This window comes from Cinclus cinclus, chromosome 21 (assembly GCF_963662255.1).
Source record: "Cinclus cinclus chromosome 21, bCinCin1.1, whole genome shotgun sequence".
In the NCBI taxonomy this organism is placed as follows: domain Eukaryota; kingdom Metazoa; phylum Chordata; class Aves; order Passeriformes; family Cinclidae; genus Cinclus; species Cinclus cinclus.
Genome location: NC_085066.1, coordinates 3,994,600 through 4,012,177, shown reverse-complemented (window position 1 = coordinate 4,012,177; position 17,578 = coordinate 3,994,600). Strand labels below are relative to the sequence as shown.

General features: G+C 43.0%; 1 protein-coding gene across 1 annotated transcript in view; it reads left to right on the top strand.

The window, feature by feature from the left end:
* The first annotated feature begins 532 nt into the window (after window positions 1-532).
* ZNF804A (zinc finger protein 804A) overlaps window positions 533-17,578 on the top strand; it is a 149,476-nt gene continuing 132,430 nt past the window's right edge. The window contains exon 1 of the mRNA XM_062506718.1: window positions 533-643. Within this exon, the coding sequence (XP_062362702.1) occupies window positions 533-643 (111 nt within the window). The remainder of the gene's footprint in view (window positions 644-17,578) is intronic.

Sequence of the window (17,578 nt, the reverse complement as noted above, 5' to 3'; positions counted from 1 at the left end):
GCGGGAGCGTCGGGCTGGGGGGCGTCGCACCCCGGGCATCTCTCCATGCCCACCCCCCACCCCCAAATCCCAGAGGAATCACACTCGTCGTCGTCCCCACCCCCGGAAAAAGGAGGGCACACCCCACCTGCGGGGCTCGCTGCGGTTGGGGTGCCGGCTCTACCCTCTCCCCCCGCCCGTCCCCCCTTTACCTGCCGCCGGCCCGTCCGCGGCGGGGGCAGCGGGGCGTGGGGCGGTGGGTGGCGGTGGAGGCGGCGTGTGACAGATGTCCTCCTCTGACAGCGCTCGGTACCAGCCCAGTGGCTCCCTGCCATTGGCTCAGTGCAGCCGACCGGCAAGGCTGCTCGCTATAATAGCACTATGCCTGCCAGCGGCGGCGGCAGCTCGCTCGGCTCCTCCGCGGCCGCCCCGCCGCGCATCCTCCTCCTCCTCCCGCGGCCGCGCCGCGCCTGAGGGGCCGCACCCCCGGCCCCGGCGCCGCCAGCCCCGGCCCTCCCCGCCCAGCCCGGCCTGAGGAGGCGGCTCCGGCCCCATGGAGTGCTACTACATTGTCATCAGCTCCGCGCATCTCAGCAACGGGCACTTTCGCAACATCAAGGGAGTTTTCCGCGGCCCCCTCAGCAAGAACGGGAACAAAACTCTGGTAATGGCTTCTCCCCTTGTCTCCCCCTTCCTCCTCTTCCTCCTCCTCCGGCTCGCATCCGCGGCTCTGGCCAGCGGGGGCCGGGGCCCCTCCCGCCCCTCCTTGGCCGCCGCGGGGACGCGGTGCCCTCGGCTCCCGGTCGGGGCAGGCGCTGCCGAGTCCCCGCAGAGCTGCGGGCAGCCCGGGGACCCTGCCGGGCGGGGAGCTACAGGGCCGGGGGCTCCGCAGCCCGGGGGAGGTCGGGGAGGGGCGGCCGGGCTGGGCTGAGCGCGTCCCCCCGTGCGGGGTCCCCGGTGAGCTCCGGCCCCGTCCCCCCGTGCGGGGTCCCCGGTGAGCTCCGGCCCCGTCCCCCCGTGCGGGGTCCCCGGTGAGCTCCGGCCCCGTCCCCCCGTGCGGGGATGGCCGCAGGTCCCGCTGGGCAGCTGCTGGGAGGGACCCGAAACTTGTCTCGTCCAAGCCGTTCGGGTAGAGAGATGCGTTCGTTCGAGCGCAGCCTGAGAAGCGATCCGCGTTTCGGTTTGTTGGCTGCCAAGTTCTTTTTGGAAGCAAAACTCGGGGTTTGACAGGGCTCGGTGGGTTTAGGCAATTTGGCTTAGATGCTCCGGAAAGTCTGCACAGGCTATTCGGGCTGTTGCTGAATTCATCCTCCATACTTAGGCATCTTTACATCTGTTGGATTTCCTATGGTTTTGCTGACTCGCTCGAACTCGCCCCGTGCTGTTACTGAACTTCAATGGAAGAGTGACGACCTTGGCGATCCATGTGCTCTCCTGCCTGCTCAGATAAAAGGGATGCAGGATAACGGCAGGCTGGGTGAGCTGCATCCACTAACATCTCAATCACGGCACAACACGGTGTGGACAGATGTCTGGAGAGGAGGATGGAGCTCAGAGAGGGGCTTAGCCACGTTGTTTATCTCTCTCTCCCATCACTGCCTTATTCTGAAATCCTCTTTGGAGGAGATGGAGCAGAACTTACTCACCACATTCTTGTTCCCTCGAATGCACGACCTATATTGACGGGGAATTTACTGAAGTACTTAACATTTGCTAGAGTTGGCAAGCTTGCAATTTCTCCCTAAATAAAGAGATTAAAGCAAGTCTGAGCCAAGTCATAAAAATAGTAACTACTACGAGAGAATCTGAGGCAGATTTTTGGACCGTTTCAAATGTGAAGTTCCTGCCTTCACGTTGTAAATCTTTACAATTTTATTTGCTATGGATTCTGCATATTTTTCTGCTAGGGGTTGCGTTCTTGGAATTTTAAACAAGTGTTTGTAGTATCCATGAGATGGCAATATGTGTGTAATATTTCACTGTTACTGTTGCAAACCCAAGACCTGCTGCAGAAATATTTGGTACATTTCAAATAATGGCATGATACATCACCTTCTTCCTACTAAACAATTTCAGTAAAGATGCATTTGGCAGGACTGAGAATACTCTGATGTAACTTTTGGACTGTGTATTATCTTGCAGTTCATAATGGATTCTGCTTCAACAGCTTTTTTTTTTAATTTTTTTTTTCCCTTGGCAGAAAGAAAAAAAAAAGGTAGCCCTGTATTCTCAATATTCCTGATTAATTTATTTACTGATAAAATTATTGGTGACCAAAATATTTTGGGAAAGACTGGTGCTAACTTCAAATTCAAATAAAAAGTTATTGTGTGGGCTTTGAAGTGCCCATACTCTGGAAAACAAATGTACTCTAGGATAATATTTAAGTCAACCCTGCTCTTCAGTGAGATGGATGTGAGGGTAGACAAGGCTCTGGGACTGCCATGAGAGCCCTTAGCTTCTGTGTGGGCAGTGAGCACTGGCAAAGTTTTTGCTGGGTTGAAGAGCTCTTGATGTTGGCTCTGTGAAAATGCAAAGTGAAAAATCCCTTCCTGTGAAATAAATTGTATAGATGCAGGCATCAAGGCTCGTGTTTGTGTTCGGGCTGTTTTTTAATTTCTAGGAGGTAAGGATACCCCTGAGTTGTGCTAAAGGGCATTACAGCTCAGACTGATAGATCTGAGGTGCTGAAGTACATTAACCTCCATTGCAACGGGAAAATCAGATGTTTCTTTGTTTCAGAGGATTGGTCACCTTCACTGTAAACAAGCTTTTCAGACTTGGAAGGATGAAAATATTCATTAGTGCAAGCTAAAATGCTAGTGTAAGCTTCAGAAATACCTGTAAGAACACAGCCTTTTAGTTTGCTCTTGCTGTCTTCCGTCATAGAATAAGACAGGAGAAACAGCAATCTGTAAAGCTAAGAGTCAGAAATTTTGAAGCTTCTCTGACTCAGACATATCTTCCTATTTGCTGTAAAGCATTCATTGTCTCTTCATCTGAGCTCCAAGCTTTCTAAAAGCACTGCTTCCTCATAAACCAAGGAGAACCCAAAAACAGCCTCCCTTTGTACAGCATGGAATTGCTTCTGTGCAAAACTTGCATTTGTTAAGTTTTGGTTCTCCTTCAGAGCTCTGCCACCACACTGTCTAGAAATAGAGATGAGTGTGTGTGTTTCAGCAGAATTTCACGTTGAGTGGAAAAGTGCTAGATCTAGTCAGATGATGTTGTGTTTTCGAGATGATTTTATGTGGTGTATCTTCAAACCTGAGCTGGTCGGGTTTCAGGGGACAAAGCTCCTTTTTCCTTTTCACTACTGTCCTGTTCTGGAGTGACCTGGTGTTGCCCTGAAACTTTACTTTTTTTTTTCCCTGCTGTCCTGGAGAGGTCACTGACATATATATCCCACCCCCTGCCCTCCCCTGTTGTTTGTCTCTGTGGCTGATCATAGTGTGTTTGTCCTCTGCCTGTGTCCTATTTCACACAGAATTAGTAATTTAAAACTTTATTAGGATTTGGTTCAAAACTCCCAGAATACAGCAGAAAGAAAGAGCTACAAACCTTTGGGTCACCCGGTAGGGAACATAAAACACAAAGCTATAAAAGCTGCTCAGTGGAAAGCATCAGAGAGTTACTTTTTGGTAGAAAAGATAGAATAACAGTGTTTTTATTGCCTTGGTCTTTCTCTAAGGCACATCTGTCTTTAGTGCCTGCTGAGTGTGGGCTTTGAGATGGGGTTATTTGGGAGGGGGACAGAAGTACGTGAGAAATAAAGATACAAAGTAGGAGGAGGATGGGGAAGGCCATAGTTCTATTCCTCTAAAGAAGGTACCAGGAAAAGCTGAGCTCAGAGGGAAGTGACAGGCACAAGAGGGAACAAAGGTGGATTTAGGTAACTGAGAAAAAAGGTTACTGTAAAAACTTTTCAAATCAAATAAAATGACCAAAAAAAAAAAAAAAAGGCAGATGAATGAACTTTTAGTTGGGTGGGGGTGGGAAATGAAGGAATGTGTATCTCCATGCAGTTCTGGGTATTTCTGATGGCTTTGCCCAGCACTCAGTGCACGTGGTCCCCCCCACCCTCTGGGTGGCTGTTGGGATGGGGATGCCTTACCCAGTAATAATCTGCTATTTCTTGCCAGGAAAAGAAATCTGAGTAATGAATTGATGGGAAATGGGCCCCTGTTGAAGAACAGCCTGCAAACTCTTGTGACTTCAGAAAACAGAGCAGTATGGTTAGAAGAAATTGGCGGTGTTTGTGCTGTGGGATAAGGCTTTATCCTCTCCCTCTGCAGTTTCTATTGCCTGAAATATCCTTCAAACACGCACAGTCTCCCAGCAATGGCTCATTTGCCACTGGAGTACTCCATGGCATCTTTTTGGAAGGTTTTTTTCCTGTGGTTGCTGGAGCGCTGTCTTGAGTGAACCAACTGCCATGTGGTATTTTTGTGGAGGATGTTTTCTGAATAAGAAACTCAAAACTGACCGTGTAGGTCAGAAGTATGCAAGGATGTTTCAAATTTCTAGTGCTCTTTTTACATTTTCATGCCTTTTGGGGTTTTAATCAATGAACTTTGGCCTGATTGCTTGGCCATTTCATGTCAGGGCTCGTATGTGGTGACTAAAAAGTTTTTCCAAGGATGTTCTTTTTGGCTATAGCACTTTATAAAATTCTTTTCCTACAAACTCTTTGTTTTGCCTATGGTCCTGAACTTTTAATGCACTTACTCTGTTATTTTTTAAGCCTTGTGTTATTGATGCCAAATTACAGTAGTCTGTAATTCATCTTCCTTGCTGTGGCTGCTGTCTTGCAGTTTATAATCTCTAAAAGTATTGAAACTTGTATGAAAAGAACAGCTTTCTGGAGAGAGAAATCAGTTGTTTGGAGTTGAAACCACAGGTGATTTTTTAAATCCTTAAAATGTCTTTCAGGATGTAAACCTCAAACCATTTTGAAGTATTTATCCTAGTTAACAGATACAATTTTTGGTTGGTCAGCAAGGGAACTGACTCTTAGGTGTTCTGAGTAGCTGGTGTGTGGTTAGTGACTGGATATCTGCTATTTCACCTTAAGATATTGCACTGGTGAAAACGGCTGGTTCCTTGAGATTTGCAGTGGTGGAGGACTGCACGTGTGGGGCTCCTTCATCTCTTTTAATTGGACAAACACATTTTCTCTGGTGGTGATCAGAATGAGTAAGGTGCTGCCACTTGGCTGAGGAAAAAAGTTCAGACCTCTGAGCGGTGTAAATTGCTACTGTAATTCTCGTTTCTAGTGTTTTGTTGATACAGATGGGAAGGAGGTAAGATCAGAAGGTCCTCATAAGCATTTGGTTAAAGGACCAAAGGCACCAAACACAATAATCTATTTTTGTGACTAACAGTGACCTCTATGTATGTAGGTTTAGACTTTGGTTAAAAGTATGAACACAGGGGGCTCCAGGGATAGAATGGAAGCAGTGGATCCCCAGGTCCAAGGGAGGCAGTCACAAATTATTTAAAACTGGAATCAAGCTCCGAACTCAATGCCATAAACCTTGTGGAGAAGATGATCTCCTGACCTTCAGGTGGCTACCATGTTGTACAGCTTTGTGCCTCCCAGCCAGCTTGGTTATGACTGCAGGGATATCAGTTCATTAATAAAGTAATTAATTTGTTTATAACTCCTTTTATATTTGTTATAACTCCATGGAGTTCAAATGCTGCCACATCAGTGCCCTCTCAAGGTGCCATCTGTTGCTCAGGCTGTCAGCTGTCTTTAGCTCTCTTACACATAGAATATTTTTGTATTCCCACATCTACTAAAAGAAATAAGCTGTGATGGACATAAAGAATGTATTTTATGAGAATTTCTATTACAAGTATCCATTCCCTACTACAGGAAGAAAGTATTAAACTAAAACATTTCCTGATGAATTGCAACTGCAGTTGTAATTCTGCATGATCAGGATAAGTGTCCATTGATTTCAAGCTATCTAGTGCACATATAAAATAAACAATAGTTACCACAGGTTTATTTTAAATACTGGTAAAATTACATCCTGCAGTTCTGTTTGCCATATTGTATATTACCAGTAGCTGGAGGGTAATTTTTCAATTCTATCTTACCCATGCAGAATTTAATAGAACTATTGCAATACATTGTTTTTCATCTTTAATGTTGCAGAGTTTATAGGGTTGAGTTGCTAGGCCAGAGTTGTATTAGTAAAGGGAGAAAAATCACCTGTTACTTTCTTCAGTGGTTATGTCCCCTGTGGATCTGCTAATGTCTTTTTTGACCTAAGTTTGGAACTTGAAAGTGTTCACTTCTGTGGGAGAAGCTGAACAGCCCTAACTCATTAAAATATTAAAGTGAAAAAATAAATTCTGCCTGATTTAATTTTAATAATTAATAAACATCACTTAGGTCATGTTTGAAAACCAACCACTCAGAAGACAACAAAATAAACTAGTGAAGTTTAAGGAACAATAAAATCATAACTGTGTCCTACTTCTAAAGTCCATTTGTTTGAACTCAGGTGATTAGATTTCTTTGTGTGAGGCTTTCTGTAACAGTTCTGGTTCAAAACATCATCAGCAGGCGTGTTTTGGTGAGTTAATAGGAAACTATCATCATTTAAGTGCATTTTTTAGTGCATTCAGAGAGGTCTCAAGCCTTGTGCAGCGAGGTACAGCACTCCTGTGTCCATCAGACTCTGTGGGACTCCATCATCTGGCCCAAAAAATAGCAGGAACTGGAGTCCAGCATGCAGCAGATTTAAACTGGGGCAGCTTCTGCTTCCGAGCTATTGCTGAGCAGACTTTTGTACTGTAAAAGCTTATTAAATGCATGGTAAGCTTCAAACACTTTGGTATTCTGTTGAATGTAATTAGACTATTACCACAGTTAAATCAGTGCACTTGTTTAGTTTTTTCAGATGGAGGTCTTAAAGAGTAAGTCTGAGGAGAGCCTTGGTGTTGAATATTTTCTGATGCAAATATCCGTGGCAATCTCTTAGCTCTGAGATACACAACATTAATTTTAACATGTTGCTCACACTTGGAAAATGGTGCTGCTAGCATGATGTTTACCGTGTTGCTAACTGGAAAACAGCAAGTTGGCTCCTGTATTTTCAAAACCACAGATATTTTTGAAGTCTTTAAGCTAATTAGACCTTTCCAAGCTGCAGGTTGCAATCCTAAGGGTCTTGCCTTTCCTGTGGGCTCTGGGAAAATTCAGGTTTCTTGACCTTCTTATCAGCAGGGATTCTCTGGTGGAAAAAGAGCTCTGTGAGTTGTGGATCTAGAGGACACTGTGTGGTGTGTGCCCTCTTACATGAGCACAGTGGGGTTTTGTGTAGCCCTTGACTAAGTAGCTGCAGGATCTCTGATGCCCCTAACTGGTGACAATTGCAATATTTCCTGTTCTGAACTGGCATTCAGGCATGTCAACGGGAACAACTATTCTCTGCAAAAAGCCAAAGCCATTGAATAGGTGTGTCTTAAAATGTAGGTAGGGGTGAGCTTAAAGAATCCCACAAAATCAATCCAGGAGGTTTTCTATAAATTAATATGTTAATGCAGTTAATATTTATAAGACAGATTCTTTAATGCTGCCCTGGTGGTAGTGGAAAGCAGGTTGTTTTTTTTTTTTTTTTTTGGTTTGCTCACTTGTGATTCAATTATAAACATGGGAGAGGGAGTGAGCCTTCCTAATTTGGCTATGTCTGGCCAGTCTGTTAAAAAACAAATACTCATCAGACCCTTCTATTTTTCCACACATTTTTGGAGCGAGAACAAATGCTTTTCCCCCAGCGTTCTTGAGAGACTGTTATATGATGAGCTGTGACTTACTGTTGTTTAAAAAGCCCCAAAGTAAACAAAACAATATTTGCTCACAAGAAGGCACAATATTTGTCATGTTTAACCTTGTTTGTTCGATGGAGATAAGAAACTGTCTGAAGGCATCAGGAACCAGGAGATTTTAACTCATAGAGTAATTAATTTATTTTGTTAAAATATATTTACAGTTCCTTTCCTCTGAGGACTGGCCGAGGCAGGGATGCAGGTGGGACAGAGGGTTTTGTTTCTCCCTTGGCAGAGGATGTTTGTCCTGAACACTCTGAGTTGAGTGTGAGCATGAATTTCTCTGGGACCGTATTTTTATTTTTTTTTTTACCTTTTTAATTAATTCAGAGAGTAAATTTCCAAATATTTTTTAGTATGGAATTTTAAATGGGTGGTAGTTATACAGGCAGTGGTGGAAAAAAAGGAAATGCAGATTCTTTCTTCACAGCTGTAAGAGCAAATCCAGAAACAATGCCTGGAGAGTGATCTCTGCATCTCCCACCTGGCATTGCTTCCCTGATTGAGTATGATAAAGGACAGATTTTGTTGTAAAATTCTGCAAATGGCTTGGAGAATGTTGAGAATGTTTTGAGGAACTGAGAGATTTTTTTTGTTTGTTTGTTTGTGTTTAGAAGCTCATCAACATTCTTGGTTTGTACCAACGACTTAGGACTCGTCAAGCTTTGTGTCTGACTGTGGAGATTTGCATTTTTAAATCATTTTTCTATGTGTGTGAAAATGATATTTTTGGAGAGGCTTCTTTCCACAAACAGCAAGTGATCAGGCTACCTCCTCTGGGACCCAGCTGAACTCAAATATTCATGTTGCAAGATTTCTCACAGCCAGCCTGCATCTTGATTGCCTGAACAGGCCAAGTTTTTGGTCAGGTTCTTTCCTTTCAGACTTAGCACTGCACAATATGTGTCAGAATTTGCCTCCTTGCCTTGTAGAAATGAGTTTCTGGACTTAGGAAAGGAGCTCCCTTTCCATCTAACTGACAGCATAGTTCCACAAGGAATACAAACCAGTGTAGGTGTCCCTGCCCATGGCAGAATGGATCTCTGAGGTCCATTCCAGCCTACACTGTTCCATGATTCTGTGATCTGACACCTGTGGGACTGTAACTGGGCTTGGGGGCAGGGACAGGACAGTATTTTCTATGTGTAGGTGTCTGTGAATTTTCTGGATTTTTTTTTTTTTTGTGTGTGTTTTTATAAATAAGTCTTGATTCACATGGCAGAATACAGTTGTTTAAATAGTTGCAATTTTAAAGTATTTCTTTTCTGCTGCAGCTGTTTTTGACAGGAAACCACGATACCCATTATAGAATATCAGCTACTCCTTCATCAAATGGATTTTGATGAAATGTCTGGAGTTAAAACTTGGGGCACGCTTGGGTCTGTAAAGGATTATGATGCACAGGGGGTCTGGCCAAGCAGTCCATTAAACAACCTGAGCCTAAATTTATAAAGCAACAGCGAAATCCCCCTTTCTTCTTTTACTTTTTTTTTTTTTACTACTCATTATTGAAATGTATAATTATTGAGTGAAGTTTGCTTAAAGATGTGTAATTGCACAGGATGTTGTGCCTTCCTCTGTTGGAAACAGTTGGCTTCATCATGAGTGTATAACACAGACAAAGATATCCTCAAACCTTGTCAGCCCCTAAACCTGCCTGTCCCAGTCTTGACACTAAGAGCAGCCTGTTTATATGAGTGTTGAACACTCATTTGGGTTGGTTTCTGAATTTAAAAAAAAAGGGAAAAGTAAAGAAGTGGTATAAAGGTCTTTATGCTGGAAGTCATGGGCTTCTTATATACTTTCAACATAGAACACTGTGGGTATAGTCTCCATTTTTCATTTTTTTTTAAGTATTCTTTTTGCAAAATACTCTTTATTGTCAAAAAAGGTGTTGAGGTTTTAGGTTTGCTTAAAAGTGAGACTCTGAAAACTTAATGTAATTACATAAAGAGCATTATGTTCTACATGAGTGGAAAACAGCTATTTCTACAAATAAAGCAAGGTAGACCTTTTTTAAAGCAAAATGCCTTTTATGCTGCTAGTTTACAAAACGTTCTTAAAATATAGTTAATGCTTCAGGATACTCTGAGGGTAGCAGTGGAATATACTGCTGAATAAATGGGTTTTCTGGCATCTTCACATTGATATTTCTAACAGCAATGCTAATTTTTTTCTGATAGTTTTATGGAAATATTTCATGAGGGAGAAAAATCAAGATAATATTTGCTTGTCCTTGTGCTGTGCAAATGAGGCGGTAAATCATCTGACACCTGTTTGTTTGGCAAATAAGTGAATTTGCATGAACTAGCAGGTGGAATTAAGGATTAGAAAGAGATGAAAGCAGTTTTAAAGGACTACTTCCAAAGGTTTGTGGAGTTGTAGCCTGTTGTATTACTAATGCTGAGCAGAGAGGAAAGCTTCCCACCAACAGGATGTCAGAAATACTTGAGGTTTTCTTTATGAAACACCTTGGAGTGCTCGTGGGTATGAAAGTGCCATGGCAATGTAATTAGAAAAGTCCAGCAAAACCTGGTGGCTGCAGCACCAACTCCCTGTGGTGATCAGGTGTGCCCAGAGTGGACCTGCTTTGTAAGAAATGGAGAATTAAAGCAGGAAAAGTGGAGCTTTCCAGTGCCCTGGTGTCTGAAAGGAAACTGCAGCGAGCTGTGTGAAGAAAACCAAAAGAGCCAAGGTATTTAACAGAGAGAAGATGCAGAGTTACTGAGTGATAACACATCATCAGTGAATAACATTACAACAGCACTGGAGAAAACCAGCACAAAGGTCTGCCTGTCCTTGTCAGCATATCCATGGCAGCAAGTGGCACTGTCTGCGTTGTTTGTTCAGGTTCTCGTGCTGGCAAACCAGACTTGGAGAATTTTTGGCCAGTGTAGTGGTTTTGGTTTGCTAATTTGAGTTTCCAGGCCCATGCACCAGTTGTGTAGTGGGTTTAGTCCTGGCCAAACGCCAGTGCACCCACTAGAAATTATTCAAACATTTCCTGCTGTGAGAGATGCACTAGGAGGAAGAGGGCTAAACAGGCTCAAAACTTTAAAGGGTATAAAGAAAAACTTTATTAGCACAATTAAAAGAAAAATGATAAGAAAATCAGAATAAACCTTCAGAACACTTCTCTTCCCCCTCCTCCCCCCTTTTCCTTCTCACTGACAAAGAGGCAAAACCTGAACTTTCAGTTTGCCACCTCTAAAAGAATCCTTCTTCAGTCTGCTTAGGGAGAGGAGTCTCTCTTGCCAGGCTATGGAGACTTCTTCACAAGAAGCAGTTCTCTTGTGCCTTTTAATTTCCATGAATAGCAGCTGCCCAGAGACCTGCAATGGTGAAGTGGGATCCGAACCCCATCGTTTGCAGCCTTCCCACAGCTGTGTTCATGGGCCATGGCAACTTATTGGGGTGCTGTTTTAAGGATGAGCTGTTCTGGCTAGAACAAAACGTTCTTTTCATCCATCTCTTTCTTCTTTTATTCCTGGGGTGAAGTTTCTCATGCCTCTCCTTTCAGATTTCTCATTGGATCATAGCAATATCTACTCGTTTCCATACTGGTGCCTCGGCTCACAGTTGTGTTAGAATGCTGCATCCCCCCAGTGCATTTCCATGAGTTCCAGGGAGAAAAAAAAAAAGTCTGATATATCAAATATATGTTTACCACAGCCTCATAAAAAAAAAAAAAAAGAATTTCAGCCTAAGGCTAAAGCATCTCCTCAATCCCCTCCCATCTAGAATTTGACTCCACCTTCACTGACCTCTGAGTCCCATGTTGTCGTCTCTACACATCTTCGCCCTTTCTTTTTTTTTCTGATTTGGGAGATAACTGGTGATGGTAGGTTCATTTATCCTCAGGCTGTCAATTGAAAGAGTTTTCTAGAGTCCTGCAGCATTGAAAAGTTGATCTGGTCGAGGCTCTGCAGTGGAGAAATCACTCGCTGTGCCTCTCTCTGCTGGTGCCGTGTGAGCCGTGCTGGCCGCTGGCCCTGTTCAGTGTTTCTCTTCATGCAGAGCACTGAAAACAAGAAAAGCTGATACTGCCGGTTTTGTCCGTCTGTCTGTGGCCAGGATGGCTAAAAAATGGCTCAACAAACAAAGAAACAAGCACAGTCCATTCCGAGCCATGCCGAGGCAGCCATGACCACGTGCTGTTGTCTCCAGCCTCACCAATTTTTGGCTGTACAGTCCTAGCTCCCAGTGAGCACTCCCAGCTCTGGTCCCTTCCACATGGCTGCTCCCGGTGCCTAAATAGAGTCCATCCAGCATGGCCTGGTGGTGCTGCTGGAAAAAAAGGACTGGTGGGTTCCACTGGGAAGGGGGCCCAGCCACCCTGCTGGGGTGGGGATCAGCAGGCTCCTCGGGACGGGCTCAGCCCCCCCAAAGGGAACCAGGACTCCCTCCCCAACCAAAAACCAAACCTACCTTAAACCACAGTCAGTCAGCTTTGTCTCAGAGGTGTGCGATAGGAGGCAACAAGTTCAAGTTGATCCTGATCAGATGCAAGGGAAAAAAATAAAACTGAGGGTGGTCAAGCTCTGGAAGGAGAGATTGTGGCGCCTCCATCCTTGGAGATGCCCAAAACTCGACAGAGCAGCATTAATTTAATTGACTGTGCTTTTAAGCAAAGTGTAGGACTAAATGTCCCTCCGTCCTCAGTCAAGGTTACACTTTCACGTTTGATCTGCAGAAGAGCAGCTTTTAATTTAATCCTCCAGGGTGAGGTTCCTTTGGGAGCAAAGGCGAGTTGCTGCCATGCCCTGCTCCCAACCTTTTGGGACTCCTGGGTGCTTGTGGCTTCCCTCATCCCCAATGACATCCAGCTGGCAGGAGCAGAGGTTCTCTGGGGAGCTCCTGATCTGTCAGAGGTCTGAAACACAGGGCTTGCTTCAGCTCTGAGCAACAAATAAATCAAATGCAGCTATTAAATCTACCTAGGATTTCTTTGTAGGGATTCCCGAGCTGAGTTCATGTGATTCGCAGTCAGTGACCCAACTTGTAATTAAGAAAGATGATAGACTCGGAACTTTTCCAAAACTAATTAATATTTAGCTCTCACTCTCCACAGATCGTGTGCATTATCAGCAGTGTTTTATTGATCACACTTTTCCATATTGAAAATTACTGGAGTATGTAACCTTAATTTTGGAAAGGCTTTTAAAAGGTACTCAGGAACACAACTGATAGAGAAATTGGATTGTTGTCATTAGAACAGCTTTATGCAGAGGCAAGGAAAACTCAAGCCAAGCATTTTATAAAGCATTATATGCTGCAGTCCTTCATTATGGATTGTTTCAAAGGGCAGAAAAATGAGAAACAATCAACCTTATCTTGTTCAGCCCACAGAGCTCTCCCACTATGGGATGGGCAATGTTTTTGGATATTTCCAGGAAATTGTTCAGATATTTTGCATCTTTTCGTACAGTGGGTGTGGTGTGTTTATGGTTTTATATATTTATATGCTTAGTTCCTATTTATATTTTTGTATGTATTTTTATTATTATACATATACAATATTGTTCATATATACTCTGTATATTCAAGCCCATTGTTTAACACAGTGGTGTGGCATCATACTCATTTCCTATAGCTCTTGATTGTCATAGAGGAAGCACAATCCTGAAGGGAGGAAATGCCAAAATTCTTTCTGAGTGGCTGAAACTCTCTTTTCTGTAAGAGGGCCCTCGTTGATTTACAGAGTCTTCACTTGGCTGACTGGGGCTGACCAGAGGACTAACCTTGGAGAGTTCCCATAGAGCAAATCTGGGCGTGTGAGGATTGTGGATGTTCTCCCTCATCCCCATCAGAGGCAGCAGAAATTTTGAGCTTACTTTGAAGTGCCCTGGTCACTGCAGGCCAGGTAGGTAGTGGCTAATGCTGTGTTGCAGCCACAAGATGAATGTTGGATTTATTTTCAAACCAGTTAGCAGAGTAACTAGAGCCATGTATGTCACCTTAAAAAAATTAAAAAATCTGTCAGTTTTACGCATAATAAACGTGAAAGCTACAATATGGAATGAATTATCAAATGGCTCAAGTTCAGTGTCTCTTTGAAAGCTGGGGGGGGGCTGTATAGAGGAAATTTCACTTGTATTTTACACCTGACAAACTGAATTACAGCAACAAATCTGTATAATTGCAATTCAGAGACTAGGATTTCTTCTTGGAGTTGGGTAATTAGAAGCAGGACTATGCTTAAAGGTTCAGATTGGATTCTTGGAGAGAGTCCCTTACATGAATACGACCTGCACAGAAGCCAGTGTTTTCATCTCTTCTATTTTAAGAATTTTGAATAATAATGTAAAGTGACTCATCCATTATTTCCTCATCTCTTCATCAGCAAGATGCACAAGAAATTATTCCTTTGATTGTTTCCCTGCAAATGGGAAATCTTTACAGTTTGGTCTCTTTTCAGCAGGCATTCATAAATCCAATTAACATTAATGAGTCTCACGTGTGTGCGTTTAGAGTGAAACAAATGGACCTTTTGTCCCTCCAAGTAGGTGCTTAACTGCAGAAAATGAAATGAAGAGAAAGCTTTTGGTGAATAAGGGGTTACAAAGTCATAGCTCCTGTCTCATTTTGCAGTGGCTAACACATTCCCCTGGTTCTGTCTCCCCTGCCAAGGGTCCTTGCAGGAGCTGTAAATGCAAGATGAGCAGTGCTGTTGGTAGGGTGGAGAGTGCTATCATTACCTCCAGTTCTAAGATTAATTACTAATAGGTCATGTTTTCAACAGAATGGCAGGACTGCAGTAGGGTTAATGTGGCTGTGCTTCTGTATCATGACATAACTCCGCGGGAACAGAGTTAGAAAAAGTAAAAACCATTAATAGCTCAGTGACCTATGAAGATGAAATACTTAGTGCCTTTCTTTGGAGGTTCTGCTGTCTCTCTGAAGAGCAGGATTGATGCTGCAAGAAGTTGGTGACGTTTTGTGTTGCTCAGCAACATTTCTTGTTTATTTACAGGCACTCCTAGAGCAGCTACGACTTTCCCAGTGACACAGGAGGTCTTGATCAAGCTCAGTGCTGTTAACAAGTGAATGGGGTCTTAGTAAATTAAATACTGCCTCTAGGAAAGCATCTGCTCCTGTTGCTGGCAAAACAGTCTGAACACAGGGTATTTTGCTTAATTTAATTTGTTGCAAATTAGCACCAACATTTGATTACTGATTTGGGTATTGGGTTTGGGAAAGAAGACTCCAGTTGAGGAAACAATTCTCGCATTTGGCAGCGCTGAAATTTGGGGTGGGGTGGGTGGTTCACAGCAGTGCCACAACACACCAGAGTCCCACTGAGGTCCCCCCACAGTCCCCCACCACCCAAACCTGCTGTGTGTCCCCAGAACGCAGTCACAGCTGACATGTGAAAAGACTCTGAAGAGCTCGGTGCAGTATAAATACACTGAAACCATATGGTCTATCAGAATCATAATATCACTTCAGAGGTTTGGAAATAACGTGTTTATTAGCTGTAATCACTTCAAAATTTTCATTCAAGTGAATAGCTGTTAAGTACTCAATATAGATGTATTTCCATGCAGACCTTTCTGCAGTTTGGTTTGGAGTAGAAGTCATCGCCATTCACCCAAAAAAAGAGCAGTAGAAGGCTCCTTGGGTATCCCCTGTGTCTGACAGCCATCCAGTAGGATCATGATTATGCTTTGACAGAGCTGTAGACTACAACGGACTCCATATAAGATGATCTAATGTGTACATCTATACTGGATGCTCTGTGCTTTAAAATAAATGTTGTTGCACGTTTCTGCCATCAAGAATTCCCTGAAACTTTTACTCTTTTGCAACTGTGCTTCCTTTTGTGTTATTTGAAATTAAGCCCATTTTGTCCTGACTAATTGCTGTCTCCTCCATGGCTACATCCTTCAGATATTTGTAAGCTGTAAGAATCCTATTGCACTATTGCACCTTTTCCAAGCTTGGCATGCTTAGCTGTTTTCCTTTCTTCATCTATCAGTTCCTCTAGTTTTGATGATGGCATGGCTTTTATTTGACCTCGCTCCAACATTTCAGCATAAATCCATCAAAACGCCTCCCAGTAGTGTGTTTAAAAGGTGAAATTAGAAGAATTCCATGGATGTTGCTAGTGGTTCCTTGATGTGTAGTTACCTGGGGGTGCACTGTGCAGTCTGCACTTATTGTGGCATGTGCTTATTCTATACATAGTCTCACCAGCATCACTGGGACCACTCATTCATTCTGTCCTTGTAACTTCCCTATTCCCTCCTCCACTCCTCAGGTTCCTTGTCACAAATGCAGTGTTTGGCTGCGGGTAGAGTTTTTTAGTTTTTTAGTTTTTTAGTGGTTTTTTTTTCTACGTGTGCTATGACTTCTCTGTTGCCTTTGATGCATCTGTTAGAATGTTCAGCTTCTCAAGAAGTTGCTTTGATAAATTCTGGGTTAAAACACTTGCAAGATAGGCTTGTTTGTGTTTTGTAAGAATAATGTGATCCTTGTCAGGAGCTGACAGATTTATTTCCTTCTGCACTATTAATTGCTCTAAGTTGTGTATGTGTGTGGATATATTGGTTCTTTTTCTTGTGACTGAAGAGAATTAAACATGAATTACTTCTACACAGAGACATAAGTTTTATTTCTAACATCTTTGTCTTTTAATCTTTGTCCTCTTTCCCCTCAGTGTGTTTTTCTCTCTTTCTGTGAAAAATCTCCCAACTTGGTGAGCATTTTCTGTTGTCCTGCCAGGTGCAAACCTCACCTTGGTGCTTCCATTCATTTTGTAGCACAGCTGTTTGACCTCTCAGTCAACTTTAGCTAACTTTCCTTATGTGATTTCCTGGGGACAGTCTGAATCCACTGAAGGTTTCTTTTTTTGGGGAAAAGAAAGCTAATTCAAGTTTGCTACTTTCATGGCAAATATTTAGAAGTGCGTGCATTTTGTTGAACTTAGATCTCTCTGTTGATTCTCATGCAGTTGTACAGTTTAATTTTCTCAGTTTTGCCACCCTGACTATTCCCATCACTTACCTACTGCAGCCATCATTTCTTCGTAGACTAAATTTTTAAAATGACAGACATAAATTGAATGAAGCTGAGCTTCACAGCAGGCAAATGCTAGTCACCCTAAATGCATTTTTACTTCTAAAAAAATATGAGGGCAGTCAAGATGTGCAGCTATTTAATCTGAAGAAGCATCTTGCTTTAATCTGAAGAAGCATTTCCCAGGGATGCTGTAGACTGCCTGGCTGCAGAAATACACATTATTGTCAACTTTTTCATAACAGGATTAGCTCTTACATCTGCCTGTTCTCCTTCACCCTTTATTGCTGCAGGGAAGCACAGGACATAACTCGCTGTGATTTTGAGCTGCTTTGCTTTGGGGTGACCCTTTTGTTTTCTTCTGTCCCCCTCTCTCTGTGCTGGGGGTGAGGTCTTTGTAGGGTGGCACGGCCACGGAGTTTCTACTCTGGCTAAAGTGCCAAGCTTGGCCATGAATGAAAGGAAAGGAAACATAAAAAAAAACCACAAAACTTTAAAAGGCAGTGATGATGAATTGTTCTGCATACTTGAACACTTAAAAATAAAAAATGAAGTAAATCCTGGGCTACCAAGATTGCCTGCTGGGCAGTCGTTTTTGTGACAGAGCTCTGTATTTGAGAAATACTTGGAAGAAAATAAACAGACCTAGTGATTACTTTATTTGAAGTCACTGGACACTTGTTTTAAGGAAAAAAAAAAAAAAGGTTAAACTTTAGTATTTTATGTTTCCTGCTGC